Below are 27,514 nucleotides of genomic sequence, written 5' to 3'. Positions count from 1 at the left end.
GATACACAATTAACTATTTTTCTAATTGGGTTAGGATTGTTCACATAGAGCATATATTCTATCTTATATATCAAGCTCTATCACAAACATAGCACTAGACAATTAAAATGATCAATATTGTTGTTCTAACTTACACATGTTATGCAATATACACAAGATACCTATGGCTAGACATATAAAGTGGTATATGAGTCCCATTTATAATCCATAAGCTTTAGCCTCTAATGATTCCTAAATAGAAAATTGAAATTAACCTATAATATCTAAACTTTTAATTTTCAAGTGAATGTGGATGATGTCAAGTTAACAAGAGCCACAATTAAAGTGTGTATAGACTCACATGATGCCTTATTTTGTCATATTTCAAGACCTCTATATGAAGCTAGAGAAGAATGACCGTTAAGTTTCACATACTTGTAGGGGGTAACAACCTACTTCTCAAGGTGTTGCAATTAGTGGCAATCAAGACTTGTATGAGGCATGGCTCTAAGAGCTCATTTGCACCAGTTACATATACTTGGGAAGATGCTTCTACTTGAGCACCAAAGTAATGGTGATTTTTTAGTGATGGACTTGAGAACTCATGATATGAACTCTAGGGTTTATTAACTACTCTATAAATTATGAGTCAATGACTCATTGGCATTCCACCTACCTCTCTTTTTTGTACTTGTAACTTGCCTAACTCTCTTTTGTATACGTGTCTTTACTCTTGAAATTTTTGAATGATCCTGGAACTTGAACCCATGTTTCACATTACTTGCCTTGTCACTCCAATTATATTTTGTCCAATCATGTTGAAGCAACAAGTTCAAAGTTAGTATCAAATAGATAATGCCTTGGTACTCTGTTTCACGAGTCAAAACCTATCATCTTGAAGGAACAAGTTTCAAGTTTATATTTAAAGGTTTAATCCTTAATTTCACTCGTATTTTTTCATGATCATACGAAACATTGTACTTTATCCAATATATTAATTCGTGCACATCTACCAGTGTACTAAGTCTATCAATTGTACAAATTCAACCAATCATACCTAACTACCTTGCTTATATGTTTTGATATATACTAACTCTCCTAAATGAAAGTGAGAACAAACAATAGGGGACATTTGGTCATAACATGGGTTCTCCAGTACCCACAAATGGATCCCATTATATAATCTTGAAGGCAGCTTTGTGCACAGCATGACTGTCAGAACTTTAAAGGTTTGTTTTACTTGTTCGAAACTAATCTTGAGTGAAGGCTCAACTGTTAGCCAAGTAACCGAAACTTTTTAAGGGACATTTCAATGGCCTCATGAGTTCCAAAGTGACATTTCTATGAAAAATATAAACTAGTTCAATGTCCAAAACCAGTTGCATGGACAAATGAAGTGTTTGTGTAGAATCTCAATAACCATTTGTATCATGAAAGCCAGTGTTGATATGCGGCACTTGAAAGAAGAACTAATATGACAAGCTTATTTGTATGTCTCTATAGAATCTGAATAACCAATTTAATATCTTGAAACCTGGTATTGATATTCAACACTTGAAACAAGAACTGATATGACAAGCTTTGAATAAGCAAGCAGCATTTAGAATGGGACTGCTCACCATTCCTTACCTTTCCCCTGAGCTCATTGATGACATCACCGATGGTGCTCTGTTTAGGAAGCCGTATACTGTGCACAGAAACCTGTATGACATATAGCCTGAATCAGCTTTGGCTAAAATAAAAATACCCACATTACATGTATAACATCTTATAAACTCTCCACAAACCTCTTCTGTGCGGTGGTTGTGAAATGCTACTTTAAGAGTTTTCAGACCCTGTAGCTCAGGCAGGGGAATATCAAGCACTTCAAAGTATAAAATATCCGAAACCTGAAATGACAGGAAATCTGCAATAAGATGCTACATTGAAACTGTACTGGTAAAGGGACAGACCCATGTTTCATTTAACACTCGAAGCTTATCAGCATATACTTAAGTCCCAATGTGCATCCAACATGATATAACCTCATCAAAAGGAACCTGCGTATAGTGTACAAGCATGTCACTAAGCCTGTCAACGCCTCTGTACTTAATTGGCTGTGGCTTTGGTTGTTGGGAATAGCAATTGTGAGTAGTCAGTCTAATTTTAGCAGGATCATCAACACCTAGCTCCAACGCAACTCTTTCCACCACATCATCGTAAGTATGTTGTTTTGACCTGAGAGAGGGGAAAGAGTCAGGACAAGTAACAGAAAGTTCAAGCATGCTATGTAAATCCTGTAAAATACTTACAACTCCAAAAAGAATCCTTCCTCCTTTGGTGCCTCCAGCCGACGGAAATGGACAATCTTCAAACCAGTGTCCAAGTAACACATAAGCTTTAAGACATAGTCTATATATAAACCTTCAACAGCATCAATTGTGTCTCACACATTGCTTCATCCAGGCCATTCAAATCTCACACACACAAAGCGGTGGGGGGGTGGGTGCGGGTTTGGGGGGGCGCTGGGCTGTTTACACTTTTTTCTCATAAGCACAGTCACATATATCCCAAACTCTAGATGCTAACTCCCACTATGTAGCCTATATGGAGCTGCTAGAATTCAGACACAATATGGCAAGACACTGTACAAGATGCACCTATATCTGCTCCAAAAGATGCTGTGCATTTGGTATGCTTGCTTTCTAAACAGGCATTCATCTCAGAATATTTGTAACTCAATAATGAAGCTGTAGGTCACCTGTCGATTATGCATGTACTCCAAAAACGATGGAACATCTGGAAAGCGGCATTGCTCTAGTACTTGCGGACTTGGAGCTTTTTGGAAACAAACAATGTCACCGTCTTCCAGCTACAACATTGTGGCAAAGCACAATCCTTTTAGCTTCATAATTTTTGTCATGAACTTATTCAAGTTTATAACAAGGAATACATGCAACAAGCACAAAACCAATCAACTTCACTACTGTCCTCGTTCATAATGCTTTTTTCAAACAAGAACACTGTAAATCTGAACAGACAGAAAAGTGTATAATCAAGGGCATACACAAAAAATAAATGGTAGAAGCGAACTATTCAACCTCAAGAAAACTGATGTACAAAGATCTAGCAGAATCTAAGAAGAACTATGGTACACAAACCTCCCAAGACAAGGCACCCTCCACTGAAAAAACACTAATTCTAGCAGAATCAGCATTCAAGACCTGTAGAATTAACATGCATTGCAATGTGCAACCTTCACCTCTACAGTCCATAATTTTAGCTAAAGACTAGTAATAATGCAATACTAAGCATCAGAATTACCAGACATTTAATGCCCAAGATTGCAGCTAGACAAAAAACCATGAAACACATAGTAAAGATTTCCAAAAAATACCTGGGAAGCTTTAAAAGTTGCATTTTTATCAATGTGTTCACACATCACATTTGGCTCAAACTTGATTTCCTGAGCACATAAATCACGAAGTGTTATATGCTCCATCAAGATCCAATGAAGTCAGCTGTGTGTTCAAATGTAAGCATATATTGCATTCAACTTTCTTCCTTGTCCTAATTCAATAGAGCATCAAATATGCTTTCAGCATATGAAAGTCCAAAACACCTTTCCTTTAAAAACATGTAAGTTGTGATTGAAATTTATATCCAAAACAAGCCAGAGCAAAAAGAGAGTAGCAATCTAACACAAGAACTGGTACACAATAACACTCATGGTTTTACACAGTGTGATCTGATGGCCAATTTTCCAGTTCTAAAACTAGAAAAATAGTACAGTATGTCAAGCATAACTATCATACAAAAGAATTTACAAACTTCAGAGCAGTTGCAATAATAGGTTGAAGGTGGTAGTATACTTTTTCTCGTCACTGACTTGGGTCCAACCGACAATACCCAATAACTCAAGACTTTAGCTTGTTCAGTCTCCTCACATGGAGAACTTTTTTGTACAAGCTAGTGGTTTATCCAAAAGGAAAAATTATAGCACATGACTCCATGATAAATTTTTGACTTCTGATCTCAATTCCAATGTAGACACTATTGTAAACCTTCAATACTGCTTTCCACCTTTTAATCATTGCTAGATTTAGCATTGCTTATTGCAATGTAAGGAGCTATATAATCAATTCAAAGAGACTCAATTAAGAAACATATACAAAAGTGACGCCATTAAGAAACATTTTCTCATTTGCTACTTATGAAGCTCCCTATAGCAATGTAAAGAGCTATATAATCAATTCAAAAGTAACTCCATTAAGAAACATACTCTCATTTGCAACTTATGAAGCTACCTATAACAATGCATACTTACATTATGCAAGGCTGCTGGTTGTTAAAATGTTAACTTTTAGGAAAGTAAAGATCAGACACACTCTACGTAATGAAGGGCTAAGTGATTTTCCGGCTTGTTTAATGTGTGCAACTCACAAGCTCGAGATTTTATTTGAGTTCAAAAAGCAAACCTCATAAAGCTCAATTTCTTCGTTTGATGCAAACCCAGCCATTTCATTCAGTTTCTCTAGAATTTCTCGAGGCCTTCCCATTGCTTTGACAAAGGTTCTGCCTACATATCTGAAAAAAGTAAAAGAAATCATCATAAGCACGAATAAAAATCAATAGCACACTATTAGTGAAGAGAACATCAACAAAAAATTACCGAAGCTCCTCCTTTACAGGATCATATAGCTTGAAAAAAAGTAAAATGTCTTCTCTCGTCCTGTCAGGAGGACGCTGAGGAATTCCTTGATCCTAATCACCAAAAAATAACAATAACAACGGCAGGAACATGACAAGCCAAACAAAAAAGAGAGCTCCCTGTCTCTCCCCTCTCAACTAGCGGACTGTGGGTAGGATCCAGTTGAAATGAAGACATTTACATTCCAGCTACTTAATACATACTGACTATTCTGCAAAAGTACAAAAGTAAAACCTTCTGATAACATCTGATGACAAAGGTTCACCAATTTGTTCATACCTTGCTTCTGTTAACCTCCAAGAAAAGCTTCAGCTCAGCATTATATGCTTTGTTTGAACTTTCCTTCAAGAAACCAACCTGCCACACTAAGAAATTAAAATTTTGTACCAAGCATAAATCCAGGAAATTCCAACATCATCCAAAAACCAATCATACAGATTGAGATTCCTCTGTTTCCGACAATGGCCGATTTGGGCGGTAAGTATGGTTTTGCCGTTTGGCCCAGATCCAAAATCTTTGACATTCTACAGGTACACCCAAGTCCTTTGCTATATCCTCCTGAAAGAAGCAGACACACATATATGCATATATATTAAAATTTAGAACCAAGTGCACCTGGCAAATGAAAGCTAGTTCTGACTATTGGATCCATACATATTACTAAAAGATAAACAAAGTAAAAAATCTACAGTGTTTCACTTAATAAGGTATTACAGCTTTTCAACTGTATACCTTAAATGCTTTGAAGGGTGTCTGCTTCTGAACCCGAAAACCCCTGACTTTATCATGGTCCACTAGGTCAAAAAAAATGTCTTTCCCAATTTGAGAAGCAAGGTCCTCATCGCATGCTACCTGAGATTCATGAAGTGGATCATAATGAGTAGGACGCTGTACCTCGCACAATGATTCCTAGGAACCCAACATGTCACAGATTGATCCAAATTAAACAACAATAAAATCGAACCTTAATCACTGTATACAAATGAGCTTCTGCCTTTTCCTTCCTTTTCCTTTCCTTCTCTTCCTGCTCTTTCTTCAATCTCACCTGACCAAAATTTTTGCTTCAAAGAATTAGGGAAAAGTGTTATTGCACTCTAAGTCCCAGAACTCTAGATTCAAAAACAGGGTATACCCTCAAATGTTCAGCGATATCCTTCTCATCCACATTGCAAATAACCTTCTCCTTGTCTGATTCTCTGATATAAACAAGCATGTATGCATTTGAATACTTGGTAAACCTGAAGGGTGTATTGTTCAACCCTGGGTTCATCTGAGGTAGCTAGGCAAGACAGATTAGCCAAGTTAGTTAGAGAAAGGCCGGAAACTAGGCATCTCAAACCAGAAAGTAGGTAGCAAGCAAGACAATGCTTACTTCTTCCTCTCCACCATACTGCTCCTCAAGTGCACGTTTAGCATCTTCTTTTGTGACACGTTCATCATCAAATTTGTACCTGCCAGAGCATATGGTTAAAGATTGAATCAGCTTTTACAAATTATAGCAGACCCCTACAATCTGCATGTGATGACTGCACTTCTGATACCATTGATCTGTGAGTGTTGGCCTAATGAAAGCATAGTAATGGCCACCATGAACTCCACCACTATGAACCAGCACACTGTTGTAAAAGAACGAGAGTTAAAAACCCACAGGCAGTTCCACAGTAACATGTGCAAGGTAAAAGAATCAATCCTTCACCTATGGAGTGTATACAAATTGCGTACACTTCGATCTGCTTCTGGTGCTAAATACTTGCGATTGTCTCTATCTAAGTCAAGTTGCAATGGAAACTCATAACGATCATTGATCTGCGAAATCAATAAGCAAATTCACTGATATAGTCAAGTTCGTGATCAATAAACAGCCATTCAAGTCAGGCAACATGAACAATCAAGATAATATTATGGTAGACTTGAAAGGTGATTCATGAACTTAGTAGAGTTTGAAACATTTTCTAGATGAGATTCTCCATTAAGCATAACAGTAAATCATGATTGCAGAACCTTCTTCCACCTCTCCAAAGACACAAACAAAGAAAAAGAGAATGACTTTTTAGCCCCTATGAGCATAGGTGCCAGACGCTTTAAAAAAGGGAGCTATGACACAAGTTTCACAGGTGTCCTATGAGTTTCATAAGATGTAAGCAACAGCTTTCTTCCAAGATAAAAATTACTGCTGTTTTATATACTGATAAATATATTTCAAGTTCCACAACAAAGCACGTGTTGACCATGATTCATCATTGTATACAAAATATAATTGAACATTCAACTGACCAACAACTTGCATGCACCATGTTCCACCATCCACATCCATGGCCAACAATAACCTTAAATAGAAGCAGCATATGACATAAATAAAAAAACAGCTCAAACATAGATTATAGCAATACACAGTGTGATCAACATCAAAACATTGATAATAATCCATGCCTTTCAACATGAGTCCACCTCACATGATAACAGCTAACAAACATGTTCAAATGACCATGCAATTCTAAAATCAACAACCCTAACTCTTAAGTCCTACAGAAGACTGGAGAATGAAGCCTCATCCACATCCAATCCTCCTCCGCATGCATCTCTTCATCTGCACATGCAATGTCATCCCTCAATGCCAGTGCCACCCCCAACAAACTCTAAAAATGTATCCTCGTCAAATGGTGGATGCAAAGTATTGGCACTAGCTGAAGCTCCTCTCTAAGATCGTGTGACACAATGATGAATAGTGATCTCGTACAAATTGCTCTCTCTCTCTCTCTCTCTCTCTCTCTCTCTCTCAAGAATATCTAGTATTTCTTTGCATTTTGTGATGTCTATCTTGTTACTCAATGGGATAGTCACTGGTCAATTTGCTCAAGCAATCATAGATGCAGTGACAAAAGACCAATCTCTCCAACAACTACATGGAGAGTTTGTTTCTCTTCTTGGTATTGAGAATGGCCCATGTACTCCAATTCCTCTCAAAAGGCCCTACGCTACAATCTTTCGAAAGAACTCCCATGGCAATGTCTCTTAAAGAAAACAAGATTAGAAACTAAATGGTTGTAATAATAATTTTAAAATGCTGTAGGGAGTTAAAAGTCTAATCTTTACTCTTACCAAGGTAGATGCCTTGGTGTCAAATTTTTCCCACCAAGATAGTAACTGCAATTGGGTCTCTTGTCACTCAAGAGTGCACAACCCAAAATGACCACTTCAATTGCATAATAGAATACATGTACCCTCCAACTTCAACAACACGTCGTCGTCTTCTTCCACAATCTTACCTATATATGATATCCATTCCCCCTCTAATTGTTTATTGACATAGTACTACTTGTTCCTCCATAGAAGATGAAGGATATGGACAAGGGCATGGATGAGAAGGGAGGTGAGCCCTGAAGTGGAAGCACAAGCGAAAGCAAGAGCTATGGTGGAAGAAACAAAAGCAAGAGAGAGACAAACACACAATGTGGAAACTACAACAGTCACAATGTGTGACCAACCTTCCCTTCATTCAAATGTCACTGAAAGAATAAAGAATGAAGTGATAGTGATGGGCGCCTGCAATGTGCAAGAGCAGGTACTGTCACTGCAGTAATACATGGATAGCTAGGCAGAGGCACCTTCACCCTCAACAACCGCCCACTTAAAGGCAAATCTGTATCGATGAGGAGTAAAAAGAAAAAAGAAAAGACAGTACAACATATACATAGATACAACAGGATGAGAAAAGATATCATCTCATCCAACACCCATCAACCTCCTAAGGAACGCAAAGCACTCTATAGAGAGGTTTTTTGTGAGCATGTCTGCAGGATTCTGGTCAGTTAAAATCTTGACAAGATCAATAGACATGTCCTCAATGACCTCACGAATGAAGTGATACCTCACCTCAATGTGTTTCGTTTTTGCATGGAAGACCGAATTCTTGGCTAATTGAATAGCACTCATAGAATCCGAACGCAGTGTAAGGATAGCATGCGCAATACCAAGGGTAGCAACCAAATAGCCTCCTTGCAAGCCTCAGTGGCTGCAACATACTCGGCCTCTATAGTAAAAATGGTCGTGCATTTCTGCACACTCAACAACCGTGAAACAACACCTCCAGCAAAAGTGAACACATAGCCAGAAGTGGACTTCCTACTATCTGCATGTCCTACATAGTCAGAGTCAATATATCCCACGATTCCTATATCCTGGCTACCATAGCATATGCACATATCAGTAGTGCCCTTCAAGTACCTTATGATATCCTTTACCGCCTCCCAATGCCTCTTGCCAAGTGTATACATAAAACATGCCACAACACCAACTGCAAATCCAATATCTGAACACGTGGCTATCATGGCATACATAAAACTACCCACTGCAAATGCATAAGGAAACTTGGCCATCTCGGTCCTCTGCTCATTTATCTGTGGACAATCGGCCTGTGATACCTTTACATGAGAAGGCAATGGACAGCCAATAGACTTCACATTCTGCATATGGAAGAGCTCAAAGACTTTATGGATATACTCCTATCACAGATAGAGTAGTCCCTGAGACCTGTCACGCGTAATGCGCATACCAAGTATATGAGAGACATGTCCCTGATCTTTCATTTCAAAGCTCTTCTTAAGCTGAGCCTTGAGAGCATCTAGCTCATCATGAGTTTTCCCTGCTAAAAGCATGACATCTACATAGAGTACCAAAATTAGTAATGAACCATCACGATCTTTCTTTATGTACAAGCATGGATCCATAGCACTACGACTGTAGCCCCGTGATTGCATGAATGCATCAAATTTGTGGTACCATTCCCTAGGTGTCTGCTTCAAGCCATAAAGACTCTTCCTCAATTTGTAAACTAGGTGTTCCTTGCCGTGCTTTGCAAAGCCCTTAAGCTGCTCCATGTATATTTTGTCATGCAAGTCCCCATGTAAGAAAGCTGTCTTGACATCCAACTGATACAAGTCCAAGTCAAGTTGTGCAGCCAAAGCCAAGACTAAGCGTAGGGTGATCATCTTAACCACAAGAGAGAAGACCTCATCAAAGTCAACACCATACTCCTGCTTAAAACCCTTTGCTACCAATTTGGCCTTGTATACTGGCCTAAGGTGTCCAGGGTTACTTTTCAACTTGTACACCCACTTACAAGTCAAAGCTCCCTTGCCACTAGGCAAGAAAACCAAATCCCACATACGATTCTTATGTAATGAGTCCATCTCAAACTGCATAGCCCTCTCCCAAGAGTAACTATCACCCTTGCGCATAGCCTCATCATAAGTGAGAGGCTCTCTTGCATCTGTAACCAAGACATAATTTATGGAGGGCTCATAACGGTCAAGAGGTCGTCTATCTCTAGTAGCACGCCTCAATGCAAGTTGAGCTACTTGTCCAACATCCTACCTAACATCCTGTCTAACATCCTAGCCATGAAGATCAGCTGCTAGTGTAAGTTGTCTAGCTGGCTATGCGGGAGAAAGGGGCTCCTTCTAAAAGATAATCCTATGTATCTCAACAACTTTCTCAGGTTGGCTATGCATTTTGTCCTCGTGGAACACAACATCATGGCTACAAATCACTTTTCGCACTTGCGGATCCCAAAGATGATATCTCATCTCACCTGCATCTCCATAGCCAAGGAAAATGCATTTCACACTTTAAGAATCTAGCTTATTCCGTTTGTCCTTGGGCTCATGGCAAAAAGCCTCACATCTAAAGACACACAAATGAGTATATGAGGGAGGCTTTCCTGTCCATACATCCTCTGCAACCTAAAAGACAATACCACTCTAAGGTGACCTGTTAATGAGATGCAAGCAGTAGAGATTGCCTCAGCCCAAAAATACTATGGCAAGCTTGCTTGGCTATAGCATACTACAGACCCCCTCTTGGATAATCATATTCATAGGCTCAACCATACCATTTTGGGGAGGGGTGTAAGGCGCAGTCAACTGACACTTAATACCCTCCTCGTCACAAAACTGCTTAAAGGCACGTGAAACATACTCACCCCCGTTATCGATCCTTAGGCATTTCAACATATACCTAGATTGATTCTCGGTGAGAGCAAGCCAATGCTAAAATACGGCCAAGATATCAAAATTCTGCTTTATGAGATAAGCCCAAATCTTACGTGAATAATCGTCAATAAATGTAACAAAGTATTCGCACCCCCTAATGACTGACAGGGCATGGGTCCACATACATCTAAATGCACAAGAGCCAAAGGCTCACCCATGCCTGGAATATCAGATTATGTGAACTCCTAGTCTATCTGCCATATAAACAATGAGCACATGACTCAAAATGCCAGTAGCCAAAAGACAGAAGATATTACAAAGCACTAAGCATGTTCATTCCTTTAAGACATATGCCCAATACGAGCATGCCAAAGAGATACATATGGGATAGAGCCCACTGATAAAACATGGTCAATAGTCCAAATATAACCAAGGGATAGAGGCTGCTAGACTTAGCATCTCTTGCAAAAATAAGCCCGCCACGAGTTATCTTCCATGTAGAATCACCAAAGCATATATGATAACCTACATCATCAAGCTGCCTAGAGTAGACATAAGGCTTTTAGTCAATGCGGGTACATGGCGTTCATTATGCAAAATGAAAGTGCTACCAAAGAGAGATTGTAGAGTGACATTACCAATGCCAACAATAGTAAGAGAGCGATCATCAACTAAACGCACAATACCAAATACACTGCGATAGATATGAAACCACTCATGATAGCGGGTCACATGAAAAGACGCACCCGAATCCAAGAACCAACACTATGCATACATAGACTAAGCCCCAATCAGCTGAGAGGCATCACATGAAAAGGCTACTAAGACTGTGACTGTATATATCCTGCTTTTCCAACGATAATGGCATGTAAGATCTAACTTACGTCCACGGGACTTACTGCATCCACGTGACTTAGATCGGGGCTTTTGAGAGCCCTTTCCATGACCATCATTATCTTTCTTGCCACTTTTGAATTGCAAGAAGCATCATTGTTTTTCTTGTCAATTTCTTCAGTCAAAAGAGCACTCTCTATATCTTTCAATTTCAGCCCATCAAGTTTATTGATACAAATCGCAGTGCGAAATGCATCCCAAGACTCAGGTAAAGTGCCAAGCAGAAACAAAGGATGCAGACTATCCTGAAACTCAATATCCTATTGAAGCATATTCTTCATGATAGAATGAAACTCGCTAAAGTGAGCAGACAATGGGTCCCCTCCTTCATGCAGAGATCCATTAACTATTTAAGCCAATACATCTATGAAGCAGCGCTCTGGTTTGCATAAAGTTTCTAAATCTTTTCCCATAGATTCCATGTACTTTGATCTTCATCTTCAATACCATTATTATGGACCTCTTCAAAGAGTGATAAAATGATAGTGGACTTGCATAGTGCATCTAAATCAACCTTGTCATTATCATCCATATTCTCAGGTTTAATACCTTTGTTTCTTAGAGGCTTAATCTGCAATTTCTGTACCAAAACCTGCCATATTTGAGACTTCCAATAGCCATTGTTTGTGCCATCCAACTTGGCAATGTTAAACAAAGCCGTATCTTTGAGATAACCAGCCATAATGAGTCAAACAGAGACAAACTATGCAAAAAACAGCCTGCTGTAAAAACAAGCTAAAACCACTGCCAAAACAAGCTGAAAATAAGAGAAACTGCTAAAATGACAAGCTATCCATAATGAGTCAAACAGAGGCGGACTATCCAAAAAACAGCTTGCTGTAATGAGTAGTGAACAGGCCAAAACCACTACCAAAACAAGCTGAAAATAAGAGAAACTGCTAAAATGACGAGGTGTCCACCAAATAGTACTAAAAGCACATCAGAACAATATAATTAAGCTCAATAAATACATCACAATCCATATAAAACAGCTTGTTGTAATAAATCACAACAATGAGAAAAAAAGAGCTAACAGTGATCCAAAGTCAAGTATGATTACCAGGTTAGATCCTACATGAAGCAAGCATGTAATAAACATTGTAGCAGCCAAGAACTATGAGCCAAACAACCAAAAATCTAACAAAGGTCAGTGTATGCTCAAAGAGAAGACGGATCAAATCAGCCCAAAAGCATCCAATGCAAACAAGTATCTATCAAGAGCATAGACATGTAAGAGATTCCAATCTCATCTACTCAAGAAGCTCAACTGCATAAACCACAAGCTCTGCAATATCCAGAGATGGCACGAAGCTCCCATTAGCAAAAAGATCGATGTCAATCGAGCAACCAAGCTCAAAGATAGCATGTGAATCCATAAGTGATCATGAAGCCAAGACCATATATCAACAGAGCATCTAGAGCAAGGGATCGGTCAAGCATCACCTATAACATCCAATACATCATGTAACAGTCAATGTCAAATCTTTGACCACCCAAATAAGCATCCAAGAGCTCCAAAGTATGCAAATGAACACCCAACTAAAGCTCCAAGTGGCAATCAAACATAGACAATGTAAAGAACGTGCATTTCTAACATATGCATCAAAGCATGTACTAAAGGGTTAAGCATAGACCACAGGCATAATGAATGTCACAAAGCATGCCATTGTAGACTGATGTCAATCAAATGCCAACCAAGATAGAGCTCAATCATAGCTCAAAAGGCATTCCGGAGCAATATAAGACATGTGCCAACCTCCATATACATCCACGTAGTCATATAAGTCACCCAAGAAGCACCTATTACCAATAAGTAGAGTATACACTGACCAAATAGGCTTCAGCCCTAGTTATTACAGCAATAAATTCACTGTCAAAACTGAGCAAATTAGTCCTCAAATGAAGCTCAAAGCCACCTCAAATCATGGGCATATGATATACCAATGTACTAGCATCAATAGTGCATATCAAGAGTGTATATAGAGCACCCGAATCATAGCCAAAAGCAATAGGCATATAAAATCCTTGTTAAGCAAGGTTCAGCCCAATAGGGAATACACTATCAAACCAAGCTATTTCAGTATCAAAATCAGCTGCAAAGCCAACCCATAACACAACCATAGCATTCCCATACATGTAGACATCACTTCAGCATAACCGAGTATCATAAGACCAACAAAGTTGACCATAGAAGCATCAAATAGAGGACTGCCCTGTATTTCCAACCAACGAACCTCAACCAAAACAGAGTAAATGAAGTGGTTAAATCAGTCCAAAATCAACTCCAAGCAATGACATAGCATCCCCAAACATATAAGCATCAACCAGGCATCATCCAACCAATGGCAATGAGTGTAGACATCAAAGAGAAGTGCTGCCCTGTTTTATGACAGTCTGTGGACTGTTGTAACAGTCCAAATCTGAAGCTTAGCACTCAAATGGAATGGATCAATGCCAAGCATCAAAACCAAGTGTGTAAGTGCTTGTATAGCTTCCCAATGAAGAAGATATGCTATAAGAGATGAAAAACGTGAGCCGCTACAAAAAAAGAGCTTGTTCCACACAACGTGATGCTGCACCAACAAGGTGAGGATTATGGGGCTTGCTCCAACTTACTCAAGAAGGCTCAAAGAGTACCCAAGAAGAATGCAACCGATAGGAAGCTCGAACGGAGTATTTTGACTAAGACCATGCATGCTCAATAGGCATGCTCAAGCTTCAATGGCTTGAGACTATCATACACATGTTTGGGTACACTTTTTAACAAGGGCCAATCCCAAAGCCCTTTATCCATCAAAAAAAGGGCTTCAACATGTGAGCCACGCCATAATGACGCTCTCCACATAACTTGCAAACCCATATTGATACCCCACTCCCGCCAAATCTTGCCATTTTCCTAATCGCCTTATCCGACAATCTAAAAAGCTTATAGAAGAGAGAGCAACAAATAAAGCATATTTACATTCAAGGTTCAACAATAAGCTTAAGGCTTGATGGCTACTCAAAATGCATTGGGCACAGTAGAATAGGAAAGAACAAAGAATAGGAATACAAGGAAGAGAATAGAAAAAGAAATAAGAGAATAATTTGCTATACTATGTAGCCTCTTTATAATCATCGCATAGAGGCAAAAGACTCTCTTTAAGTCACTTTTGCTAAAAAAAATGCAATTGCTTTTAGCCATCTCCTTCTAGAATTTCAATGCAAAGAACAAGGATAATCGCTATATTTCATTAGGTAAGAGGCTACAAGGACCTTTCTTTCACCAATGATGAACCATGTTTTGTACATCTAAAGCTGTCCTGGGCAAGAGGTGACCACCGATAGGACTTCTTTGAAAATACACCGAAGTAAGGCCGAATAAGCATGGACATCATACGAATCTCATGTAAGCACTACCCCTTCATGGTTGTCTTCATCAAAATCAAATGGAACAGGAGAAGACTATTGAGGACGTACCAGAGCTCCACCAACAATGTACCGTAACCACTTTAGGATAAACCAAGCATTCATCACCGCACTCCACATGTAATAATCAGGTCCATGGAGCTTGTAATCAATGGATGTGCATGGAGGAGCCATTTGTAGAGGATTTAGAAAAGAAGTAGAGAAAAGAAGGGAATTGGAGAGGCAACACAGCCAAAACACGAGCATAGACTTGCTTTTTCGTAGAGGATTTAGATAAAAAGTAGAGAAAAGAAGGGATTTGGAGAGGGAACACAGCCAAAACACGAGCACAAACAGCAAAAAGCAAGAGTTCACATACAGTATAACCCAAAATCTGCCCAAAAAAAGACAAAAGGTTATGTAAAAAGTCAAGAAATCAATCAAAAACTACCAAAAACAGTAAAAACGGCCTGATAATGCACGCATCCAACCACGAGGAGATGCAAAGGCATCAAATCGCAGGCTGAAACGGATGCACAGGCTGTACGGATGCTAACGTCATGAAAAAACACAAGTAAAACAGGTCGCCTAGTTGGAGCAGGCGCCACCTGATCAGCAAGGGTGAAAACAGTCTTAAAATCAGCAAAAAAACACAGCAAGAACACAAATCCTAAAATCCGATACCGTGTCAGAAGTGGTGCGGCAATGGAAGTATAAATATAAGCTGTAATAAATTGCTGAAACACAAGACAAAAGAGAAAGGTAAAGAAAATACACAATACAGATAAGAACTCAGGTGTATTCTCGGGAAATGGAATCCATATACCAAGACATCAAACAGTACAGAAGCAATGTGAGTCACCGGCTGTGAAGGCATTGGCACATGCTTCCTCTCTCCAAGAATTGTTAGGTGATGAAGAAATGTGGAGGAGGAAGCCTGAGAATATATAGGTCAAATAAATGCCAAAAATATGACTGGTCGGCCAGCATTAAATGCCGGTCGACTAGTTGCAAATAATGTCAAAACACAATAAATGTTGGCAAATAAAATGCCTAAAATATCTCTGTGCCCAGCCTATTGCACCACATGTACAGACTCAACCATGAACTGACTAATCTACTAACATAATGTGCATGCCATGTAGCCAAGCAATATTCAACCAGTGCAAGGACAAACATCATTTAGCTTACCACCAGCCGCACTGGCTCAACCTTTGATATGAGTCAATTAACACCCAAAAACTCTAGCACACATGTTATATTCTTTCTCTCAAGAAACCAACCACTTTGCAATAGCACACTTACAAAATATGAACTTTAAAAGAAACAACCCCCCAAAGAGATGGAGGAGAGTCAATAAACTAACCGATGATAAACCCCCCAACACCATGTTTGATATAGCCCAATAAACTAACCGATGATAAACCCCCCAACACCATGTTTGATATAGCCCACCACCACTTACATTCCAAACCTTACCACACACTGCTTTCACATAACTATAGACTCTAGTCAACTCTACGCAACTCGTCTTAGCCTTTAGCAATTAAAGAACATGCCAACTTAGCACATCAATACAATCCATACACCTACCTAAAAAGAAGCCAAATAAGAAAGAATACGTCCTACCTATTCCTAAAATACCAATTCCCACCATCAAGAGACCATCAAGCATCAAACTAATTATAATAGCCATTGGTTAAGCTCATGCTTGTGGGCATCAAGACTAAACCTACTATTGGTTGCAACCACTTGCCACCATCCACAACTTGGAGCCGCAAAAAGCGAAGTTTCGACAGGAGGCAAAAACCGCAAAACAAGAAAACGGATTTTGTCTATTTCTAATAATATTTTAATATTAGATATATTTGAAGGGGTAATACCATTTGTATCTTGAATCTTTAAACAAAAATACCTGAATCCCTCAACAATATAGAGTATACATGTAACATCAGAAAAGATTTAATGAGTATACATGATTCTACCAAAGTTTGTAAAATCACAATCCATAAGTTTCAAAAACCTTGAAGATTAGGATGTAGAACTCAATGTAAAATACCACAATATTCCATGAGTGATAATGTCAACAATGAACAATCATAGACTCATTTATGTCACAAACTCAAAAAGAAAAGTACTTATTAAATAATGACACAAAAAATAAATACATACAACATCATTCAAGTGCCAAATGATCCATGAACATAATCAATAAGTCTACAAAGTATAGTGTAGAATGCATTGCCAAAATGATGAGTATCTTGATTCTCAAATCTATCTAGTATAAATCATGATGTATCTACTATCATCTTTGATCTAAAAAGTCACTCAACATCATCCAAATTTGAGAGAAAACAATAGAAATGTGAGGAGAAAAGTTAAAACAGCTTCAAATAGTGTAGATAAGAAAGGGAAAGAATGAGGCAATGTAAGGATGAGGGGTTTAGGGTTTAGGGCTGCAGACAACAACAGATCTACGCAAGGAGGGAAGTCAACAACAGCAACAACTAAGGAGAGTGAGCAACAATAAAAGAGGGTGAAGAATAGAGAAAAACAGGTGTAATCTAAACACAAGAAAGTAGAATGACCCAAATTTGGGTTTTTTCCTCCCTATGCCAAAACAGGTTTTGAACAAGAAACTTTTTGGACCATTTTTGTTTCTGTTTTGAGCAACTATGCCACAACCACTACAACCAACTTTCAATCACAAACACCAACCTAGAGTCACCTAGGCATTTCTCATGACCACCTTGGAACCCAGTACCCACCATGGTTGGATATTTTATACCATATATAAGACCATGTGCGGTAAACTTTTGATGTCACAATTTCCACCCTAATAAACAAAAGTTGAGAGGCAATTCAAATGTCACAATGAGCCAAAACCTTTTCAAAGCAACTCTCACATCATTGGTGCATGATCCGAAAAGTTCTCAATGTGAAAAACAGCTCTAGAGTCCATATGGTTGCCTCCATGGTTAATAATTAAAGTTTAAAAGCTCACCCGACTCTATATTCTTAAATCTTCTTGACGATTTGCTCATCTTTAATAGCATGGCCAATTAGGACTTATTCTTCTTGGGGATCAAGCTTATCTTACAACTTAATCGAGGTATGTTACCTAAAGTCACTCTATATCTCAGTCCTCCAATTTAGCCTCCACAATCAAGCATTGATATATTGGCATGTACGAGTGTCTAGATTAGTGTATAACTATTTCAATTATATGCTGCCCAACCGCCCCATCACTCTCATTATCTCTCTCTTTATTGCATATTTTTAGATCAGCCATGCAACCTCCTCCATAGTTTTTTGTGTGATCGCACCCTAGCCACGTGGGAAGTATGGTACATTTGGCATCACAGCAGCTTTCAACATCAAACCTGCTCTTTGGCACTTCCAAACACTCCCACCTTTTCATGCAAGCTGGAAAGCACATCAGAGTTCTTTTCAATATTACAATTCCCAACTCTTACGCCCTCACATGCAAAGCTAGAGAACAAGGTGCTTCATTGACTCATAGGACAACCACCAGCATGCAACAGCTTTCCAGTTCTGGAAAGACCACATTTTGGAGTCTCCAACTATGGAAAGACTACATTTTGGAGTCTCCGGCTGGTGCTGCCATGACAGCAGTCTTCAACATCAAACCACTGCTGTCAACATCAAACCTGCCCTTTGGTACTTCCAAACACTCCCACCCTTTTGTGCAAGCTGGAGAGCACATACCACTGTAATTTCCAGCATTGCATTTCCCGACTCTCATGCCCTTACATGCAAAGCTAGAGATCAGGGTGCTTCATTCACTGATAGGACAATACTAACGTGCAGCAGCTTCCAATCTTAGAAAGACTACAGTTTCAAGTCTCCAGCTAGGGTTGAAATGATGGCACACCTTCCAGCCCTGCATTTTTCAAATCCAATTGTATGAAACAATCCACTTGATGCCTATGTTCTCAGTCCAACCTAGCTCATTAATAACTGCGGTCAACAGTTTCAAGTAGCTTGTGCAAGAGCTTGGCCATCAGCATCCTCTTGACTGATGGCACGAATGGCGAATGAGCATCCCATGAGGCCAGACCCATTCTGGCCTTCCAAGAATGGAGCAAGAACAAGTTTGTTTAAGAATGACCAATATTTGTCATCATGCACACCATATAGGAACATGGAACATAAATCAGAAGAGGCATTCCTGCCATTGCTAAGGCTCACAATGACAGTTTCTTGTTACTATATCCAAAATGCTGCTGTGAAACTTCCCTTCTTTGTGGACTGTGAAAATCAAACTCTAATAGCAGTAACCATCAGCAGGTTATGTGCCCCTGTTGCAAGGTTTGCTGACTATGCACAGGGCAATCACGAAAGGATCCAATTTCTAGCAAGTGGCTTACCAGGCGCCATAATTTGTTCGACCATACTTTTCCAGCTTTTGAAAGACTTTAATCCAACTTAATAGTTCATCCTACGTTCAGTATCAATTCCAGAAAAGGAACCAGCACTAAGCCTCAGCACAATAGAGAGCATACTATCACAAATCCATTCCACAAACGACCACCATTGAACCTTCAACTCAATGGAGGACTTATCAGGCCTTTCTGAATCAGCCTTAAAATTTAAAGAATTCTTTGGAGCTTCATACCCAATTTGGCAATCTTAGAGGAAAGAGTCTACCATAACTTTCCAGTAACAAATGGACAGCAAATGACCAACCAGCACCAGACACTTCCACCAATCATAACCTTTGTATTAAGATAAGAGTTCCACTTTCTAGTCTCAATAGTAAATGTCAACAATTCCAATAGGTGCCTTAGAGACTTGGTCAACAAATAGCAACTCAAACTGTGAGCCTTAATCAGGCATGCAACCACTTAAAAAGTTCTTGGCAAGATCCTGGACCCTTCCATGTGGGGACCTGGTAGTAGTATGCACCACTTGGACAGATCCTCGCCTTCAGCCCACCCACCCTCTGCATAACTGTCGACCTCTGCCATGTGGACAGAAGGATGATGGATCCCCATCCTCTCCAGCTCTGGTGCCTTCTATGCCAGTTAGACAGCCCTGCATGCTGTCCAGATCACCCCATAGCCCTCCTACATTTTTACTCCCGGACAACAGCCCAAGTACTCCTTCAACCCTCCCTGCTACTAACCAGCCCTCCCAGCCAGCAAAGCAGTCAATCCAGGTTCCAACCCTTGGGTAGTGCATATTTCTGCCATCACTACCAATGCCCAGTGGGTTCTCCATCAAGTGACCGCAAGGCGGCACCTCCTCCAACTCTACACCATCATCAATACTATCCACTGCTTTCTAAATAGATAAGTGAGGAACTTTGCAGAGAGTTCAAAGCTTGGATGGAATGTTGTTTCAACAAGTTTGGTTGATCTTGGAGCAGTCTCCTCAATCAGGAGATCCTTAACTGCCACTCCCCTTGTGGAGCCACATTTCAAGCCCAATAAGACCAGATACATCTAGCTCTTTTGAAGATTGGCACTTTTCACCCAAATTTTAGCTACCAGGACCACTGGCACTCATACACATGATATGACACCTCAAAGCACCACCATCCTAAAACGTTCAGTGACTTTTGACAACGTTCAGTGACTTTTGACAATCTCGTTAAGTTGAACAAAGAATTTGATCAGCATCCCATAGAGCCACTCGAGATAAATAACAAACAATGTAAATTATACTTACATTTGCAAGTAAATATTTGCAACTTGGGCTAGTATGTGCCACAATTGTCCTCTTTGTTGCCACCACCAGCTCAATGATCTCTCACGACAAAAACATATGAAACTTCTATCAGTATACCTATCGGAGCTCATAAAGAAGGGAGCATCAACCGTAGTCAAGACCAACGGTTCAGAGCAAGCTGATCGAGAAATACTAGGCTTTGGGCCAAATTTTTTTAATGGACAAGCAAAGGGCACAATACCATGTAAATATATGACAGGTGAAAACCACATATGAGGTTTTCAAGGACTTAACCTCAAGAAAGGCCCAATTTACTAGTTGTGAGACTCAATAGCCCTCAAAACAGATGCTAAATTATTCCAAAATCTGCCAATTGGGGGAAAAAAAAAACAGAACAAAACAAATTAGTGCACACTAGCATGCACTGGAGCATTGCCCTTCTGATTCAAAGAAGAACTCCTAGGACTACTTTACTTCCAAAAAGTAAGGGTGCTCTCATGAGTTTGCTGTAGAAAGAAAGAGAAAGTTTAGGTTAAAAAGTGGATTATGCTGAACTAGATCAGCTCTTAACAAGTCTAAAAGTAGGCCACTTAAATCAACTACGTCACTGTACCATTGTAATAGCATATGTCCTGATGGGCAATGCTAACAACCCAACCAACCAACAAACAGACAAAATCAAAGCAAGGTCCGAGCAGCTGCACATGATTATTGTCCAAGACTAAATAAAAGAGAGATCTCAGCAGCTGTACTTAATTATTATCCAATTTCCTTTCATGATGGCATTCAAACTCCTGATCACTTTATTGCATACGATCTGAATTATCGGACTAACATGCCAATAAGACCAGAGAGATATACACAAGGTAGGCAAGCTTTATCCATATAAAGCAAAAAAGAGGGTAGGCAAATAAATTTGTAAATGTAAGTGAAATGGCAATAGAAATGACAGGGGGAAGGCAGAATAAGTCAAGTAGAATATGGACAAACCACTAACCTTCACCATCACATCCCTTGCAAAATCGTATTCAAACCTCTTTAGCTGCAGCTGAAGAACAGGTGGAAAGTCGAGAAAAAGGACTCCCTTTTTTGCATCCTACAAAATTGGGTAGCATAGGTGACTTCAAATGCACATGGAAACCAAACCACTAATAAAGTCACACAGAAACTGAAGCATCAACAAAGCAATAATTTTTGTCAGCTTCTACCTGTAAACCATGCTGCTCGGCATGATACTTGTTATCACCCTCTAGCCTCTCCACCTCAACATATTTGTCAAATGAAGCATACACATCCTTACAGCCTTTGACATCTAGCTGTAAGTCTGAACAATCATAGAAACAATGTTCACTTTAACCTGAGAAAAGTCTATAATGACAGAAGTACACATCATGTTGATTTGGCCGCTATTCTTACCATAAAAGGATTCTTTTCGGGTTGACTTGTAATCAACATTGATACAAGCAATGTAGTTCATGTGATGTCCTTCGAACAACTGTTGAATAGTGCCTTCAACTGCTGTTCCCTGATTTGAATATGCAAGTAATGTTTTTCACGTGTTAGTTTTTGCCTTGTACTAATTTGTCTTGGGTTGCTGGCCCACTGCTGCTTCAAACAAGCCATACCTTCATTTTATCTTCAAGTTTTTCACAAAGGACACGATTTAACTCCTGCACATCATGTTGCATAAATGAATCGTATGTGTCCCAACCAAAGGACTTTGTGAGATCTTTTGTCGCAACACTAGTGTCACTATACTGGATTTTGTAAAACAGGCTCTGAAGAGCAAGTGGAATGCTATTGGAGGGTACATCATTTTCAGTAGTCGGCATATGGTACACTGCCTGTCCAAACAAAATGCATTAAGCAACACTTCCACTCTGCTACAAAATGAAATCTAGTTAGCAAATTGTTGACATGGATTTGGATATTGAGGCATAGAACCTTGCGGAAATAGGGTATATGATATAGAGTTTGAAGGAGCGAGTTCATGTAACACGTTGCCCCTTGATTCTTCAGACCAACAAATCCTGTCTCCTTCTTGGAGTCGTATGCCCAATAATCCATCATCTTCCTAACATTTACATCCGCCTCAACTGTTAAGGTGTCATTTACAAGATAGCCCCGTGTTGGGTCATAAAGATCATGTAGCGACATGAAAGATGTGAAACCCCAATCGCTTTCCCGAGCAGTGAACTGGTGTTGGGTATCTGAAAGAAGACCAGATTTAATGAATGTAAGACAGGTTGCAAGCTCCCATAGCCTTGCACACTCTATGTAAGCTGAGAATAACTCATAGTGACAAATTCACCATGCTTCCATACATCCTAAGTACAATGGTAACCTAAACCAACTCTCAAGCAATGCACTTGTCAGTTCTTGCTCTGTATCTGGGTAGGCACAGCCTGTGTATAGTAAACTATGTAGACAACCTTTTCTTATGGACATCTTGGGATCAAGATGATTGATGATAGCTAAACTGAAATGTGCAAATCTGCTCCAACCATATGGCAAAACAGCAGAGTCTGCCACATCCAGGTACATTGACAGATGTTCCACATTATTGCCTTTTGGAAAGACGAGGATGCGCCTGCATGATTGTCGAAACAATACAAGTAAATACATGAACAAGAGAGATCACGTCTTTTTGAATTACGGGCAGGGGTAGGGTTTGCCAGCGGTGGATAACTGCCGAGGCCTGATGCACGACAAGAGACTCACCATTTGTATCCTCCAACAACGAACGTGTCGGAGTAGTACTTGCGAGCGCTGAGCTTCGAGAAATTTTCCATGGTCCAGACATACTTGCCCTGGAGGGGATCCTCTGCAGGTTGGTTCTCGACAGTGGGGATGGGCTCGGGTTGGACTGGCAGGGCGTACGCGCAGGCAGAAAAAAAAATGTTACTTGATGATGAGAAAAAGCACAGAATACATGGAAATGGAAGATCAAAAGACCTCGATATCAGGCGCAAGGGATCGCCGTGGGAACGGAGAGGTTTTGCTTACCTTCCATCTGCTCGATATTGTCAGGGTAATCGGGAGGAGCAGAGAGCATCTCTTCGTCCTCCTGCTGCAGAAAATGAAGAAAATGGAAAACAAAGAAAAGAAGAAACGCACGCGATTGAGTCACACAACAAAATAAACAGGCGGCAGCTCAGATCGATCTGGGCCGCGGACACGATTAGGGTTTAAGGAGGAGAGAGACAGAAGCACAGAGAGACAGAGATGGCGGGCGAGGGCGTGATTGACTTACATCCAGCGCAGGAGCCATCATCGTCATTTCGAGAGAGAAGTGTTCATAGCGGTGTTTGTGTGTGTGTGTGCGTGTGGGTGCACTGAGAGAGAGAGAGAGAAAGAGAGAGAGAGAGAGGAGAAGGGGACGGGGAGGGGGAAGGGGGAATGGAAGTGAGTGTGAGAGAAAAATAAATGCTAAGGCGTATTGCTGATGTCTTGCATAACATTGTCCATGCAAGGTCACAATATTATTTTAGCTGATGTTTAACCTAATTATGTTTAGGCTTATTCCAACATTTCATTATTATGATTATGCCAACAGGGTTGTGGTATATTGGTCTGAATGTGGGTTGTCACATGTGTCATGAGTTCAAGTCTTGCAGCTCACTTCCCCAAGGCACGGCATATTAACCAATCTGTTCTTGCCTAATTTGTTATTCCTGCCAGAGGGTCAGATAGATGTCACATCATTGTGATGTCTACCATCATTACTATCATACAAGTCGCCTATATTGTGATCAAATCTTTTTACTTATCGTTATTACTAGTCATTTTGCATATCATCGCTCTGGGGCTCTCCTTTCTTAACCTTATTATAAAAGGAATAGGACCAACAACACTATTCGAGAGATGGTGAGATGTATTATTGATATTAAACCTTACTAGGTGCTCCACACCTACATTCTCTCTTAGCACTTTGCATCAATGTTCTCCTAGTACCTTGCACCAAGGTTCCAAGCATTGATGTCAGTAAAACAATTAGGACACTTCTAATCCTAATGCACGTTTCACTTACTTATGACCCATTGCCTCCACAAAGAGAGAGAGAGAGAGAGAGAGAGAGAGAGAGAGAGAGAGAGAGAGAGAGAGAGAGAGAGAGAGAGAGAGAGAGAGAGGGGGGGGGGGTGCAAGTGGCGAGCGGCTCTCTCTATGCTTGGACCACATGTATGAGTGAGAAGAGTGCAACCTTATGTTGCCTTTATAATGTGAGATGGGGCTGAGTGGGAGGAGGGATAGTAGGCTCTCATCCTCCATATTCATCATGACCACCTCCTTTATGAGAGAGAGATTGAGAGAGAGAGAGAGATTCCCGCATACCCACAACCCAAAGGGAGGAAAGTAGAAGAAGAAAAGAAATAGATGCTAGTCCGCAAGCTAAGAGACACAATGAGGAAAAAGAAGAGGAAGAGGCTACCACATGGCATTATAGGAGATGCATGTATAGTTGCCATATGGCAACCTCTTCAAAGTGCTTAGATTCTACTAGTGCTTTACACCAATGTCTGTACTAATTGGGGTACTTCATGTCCCAGCAATTACTAATGCCCCTAGTGCAAGTGAGGGGGTGCTTCTATGATTGCCAAGTGGCATACATTGTAGACCCCCTCCCAACCTTCTCTATTTTTCTCTATCTTCACACACACACACACACACTCTCTCTCTCTCTCTCTCTCTCTCTCTCTCTCTCATTGTGGGATTTGTGAGACTTCTAGAGGCATTCAAGACTTGATTAGCCTTTACTTTCCACTTCTGCTTCCTCTTCTCTTCTCTTTACACATGCATACACCCACACAATTGACACACACACATGTCCATAATTTATACACTAAAACACAATACACATTAATGTATAATATACATGTATTTGACATATGTAATATATAACATACTTAAAGTATAATTATATAAATGTATAAATGCATAATCATATTATTAACATCTAATTGACATGATACATAATATATTGTATGTATTATATATTATATCATATTATATATCATATGTATCATATTATTTGTATATTATATAATTATATAGTGCATATATGCATCGAGTCCGGCATCAAGCGACAATGAGAGAGAGAGAGAGAGAGAGAGAGAGGCAGCAAGAAGAGGTGAGGATGAGCTCGAAGGTGCCACATGGCATTGTTGCACAACTTTTCCAAGGGGCCAAATATGTGGCACATGGTCCCCCCAAAAAGCTTTCATTAGTAATATAGAAGATTGTGTTGTGTGAGAATGAAAATTAGATGCAATATCTTTTGTTGATGTTTAACCAGATTGTTAAAAACATCATTGCGAATAAAATTTACTCATCAATGCACCTATTATTGGTTATTAATGGTATTATAGGGACTATCATTATAGCTATTATTTATGTTGCATTATACCATTTTTGGGGCTTTCCTTTCTTAATGCTATTCTAAAAAGAGAGAAGCAATGAAATTGAATGAGATAAAATTTTATGATGAGTCTAATGTTTATGTTTAACCTTCTTTTTTTTCATAAACATCACTATTATCATGATCAAAAGTTTGGGGTTGTCACTACTTTATTGTCATCATCATCATTAGCTACTTTTATTGCTCTAGTTCCTTAACCATGTTCTCAAAGATAATAGGAGTGATGGAACTAATGTAGAGGCAAGGAAAATAGATGTAGAAGAGAAGGAATTAATGTGAATGCAAGGAAAATAGATGTAAGACCTCTTGTTAATGTCTCACCTTATCATTGTCATAAAATCAATATTATTTTGATCAAATTTTTGGTCTTATCATTATGATTATTATTACTAGTTAAATAAGTGAGAGAGAGAAAAAGAGATTGCAAGGCCTACTATTGTTAATGTCTAATCATATTATTGTTGTAAAAGAAGTGACCATTATTGTCATCAAAATTTTGAGCTTATTGTTCTAAATGCTTGCTTATTTTGAATTATAATAATCAATTGTGGAGTTCTCCTTCTTTAACCTTATTTTAAAAAGAAAATAGAACAGATGCAATGAAAGTGGGTGAGAGAAAAATAGATGTCAAGACATATTGTTGTTTATGTTTATCATAATGTTGTCATTACCACTATTGGTGAAAGATTTGGCTTGTCATTACAATTATTAAGCATTATCGTTTATACAGTTCTGCATTTTTGGAGGACTCCTTGCTTAAACTTGATTTAGGAAGAAAATAAGAGAGATGAATTGAAAGCGAGTGAGATAAAAATAGATGGGAAGATTGTTATTCATTTGTTATGGTTCATAGTTTTTGGCACTCTCCTTCCTTAAACCTACTTATAAAGAAAAATATAGATGAGATGAAAGTGAATGAATGAGAAACAAAGGTATACAAATAGATAAGAATATTTAAATTTCAATTTAAAAAATAGAAGTGAGACAAAAATGTATGGAAAGACTATAGTTGATGAGTAGCCTTGTTGAAAGAAAAATGAAAGTTTAACCCAACGAGAGAGAGAGAGAGAGAGAGAGAGAGAGAGAGAGAGAGAGAGAGAGAGAGAGAGAGAGAGAGAGAGAGAGAGAGAGAGAGAGAGAGAGAGAGAGAGAGAGAGAGAGAGAGAGAGAGAGAGAGAGAGATGAAAGTTTAGCTTATTAGAGAGTAGGAAGGCAGTTTAACCTATTAGAGAGAGAGAGAGAGAGAGGGATAAAATGAAAGTGGAAGCGAGAGTAAAAGAAATGGATAGACTTATCAATATTTAAACTTATTTTTATTTGAAGATAAATGAATTGAAATTGAGATAAAAACAAATGGAAATGCCTATTTTTTATGTTTAACCCAAGTTTTATAACATGTATTTATCGTTGTTAATTTTTTAAAATCATCACCAATGTCAATATGATATTTCTTCAATCGCGGTG

General features: G+C 39.3%; 1 protein-coding gene across 5 annotated transcripts in view; it reads right to left on the bottom strand.

Moving 5' to 3' along the window:
- Positions 1 to 24,022, bottom strand: part of LOC148041030 (ubiquitin C-terminal hydrolase 12-like) — a 41,624-nt gene extending 17,602 nt beyond the window's left edge. The window contains exons 1-25 of one of the 5 annotated variants that reach the window (XR_015690507.1): positions 23,888 to 24,022; positions 23,641 to 23,704; positions 23,356 to 23,500; positions 23,067 to 23,224; positions 22,579 to 22,844; positions 22,260 to 22,478; positions 22,051 to 22,159; positions 21,843 to 21,958; positions 21,632 to 21,730; positions 6,366 to 6,475; positions 6,211 to 6,285; positions 6,042 to 6,120; positions 5,802 to 5,948; positions 5,634 to 5,714; positions 5,402 to 5,521; positions 5,105 to 5,227; positions 4,949 to 5,026; positions 4,631 to 4,722; positions 4,437 to 4,545; positions 3,356 to 3,424; positions 2,720 to 2,830; positions 2,271 to 2,326; positions 2,004 to 2,196; positions 1,767 to 1,868; positions 1,599 to 1,680 (exon numbers count right to left, since the gene is read on the bottom strand). Coding sequence is in view for 4 of the 5 variants with exons in the window: in XM_087675619.1 (XP_087531745.1) it covers positions 1,609 to 1,680; positions 1,767 to 1,868; positions 2,004 to 2,196; positions 2,271 to 2,326; positions 2,720 to 2,830; positions 3,356 to 3,424; positions 4,437 to 4,545; positions 4,631 to 4,722; positions 4,949 to 5,026; positions 5,105 to 5,227; positions 5,402 to 5,521; positions 5,634 to 5,714; positions 5,802 to 5,948; positions 6,042 to 6,120; positions 6,211 to 6,285; positions 6,366 to 6,475; positions 21,632 to 21,730; positions 21,843 to 21,958; positions 22,051 to 22,159; positions 22,260 to 22,478; positions 22,579 to 22,844; positions 23,067 to 23,224; positions 23,356 to 23,500; positions 23,641 to 23,704; positions 23,888 to 23,914 (2,820 nt within the window). In the remaining variant the exon portion in view is untranslated. The remainder of the gene's footprint in view (positions 1 to 1,598; positions 1,681 to 1,766; positions 1,869 to 2,003; positions 2,197 to 2,270; positions 2,327 to 2,719; positions 2,831 to 3,355; positions 3,425 to 4,436; positions 4,546 to 4,630; positions 4,723 to 4,948; positions 5,027 to 5,104; positions 5,228 to 5,401; positions 5,522 to 5,633; positions 5,715 to 5,801; positions 5,949 to 6,041; positions 6,121 to 6,210; positions 6,286 to 6,365; positions 6,476 to 21,631; positions 21,731 to 21,842; positions 21,959 to 22,050; positions 22,160 to 22,259; positions 22,479 to 22,578; positions 22,845 to 23,066; positions 23,225 to 23,355; positions 23,501 to 23,640; positions 23,705 to 23,887) is intronic. The other 4 variants (XM_087675619.1, XM_087675638.1, XM_087675628.1 and 1 more) reach the window with 4 other exon arrangements.
- Between the last annotated feature and the right edge of the window lie 3,492 nt (positions 24,023 to 27,514).

Source organism: Lygodium microphyllum, chromosome 1 (genome assembly GCF_053477565.2).
Source record: "Lygodium microphyllum isolate KBCC chromosome 1, Lygodium_microphyllum_v1.1.10, whole genome shotgun sequence".
Lineage (NCBI taxonomy): Eukaryota > Viridiplantae > Streptophyta > Polypodiopsida > Schizaeales > Lygodiaceae > Lygodium > Lygodium microphyllum.
Note: the sequence above shows the minus strand (reverse complement) of the source record. Positions and strands in the feature narration are given on the sequence as shown.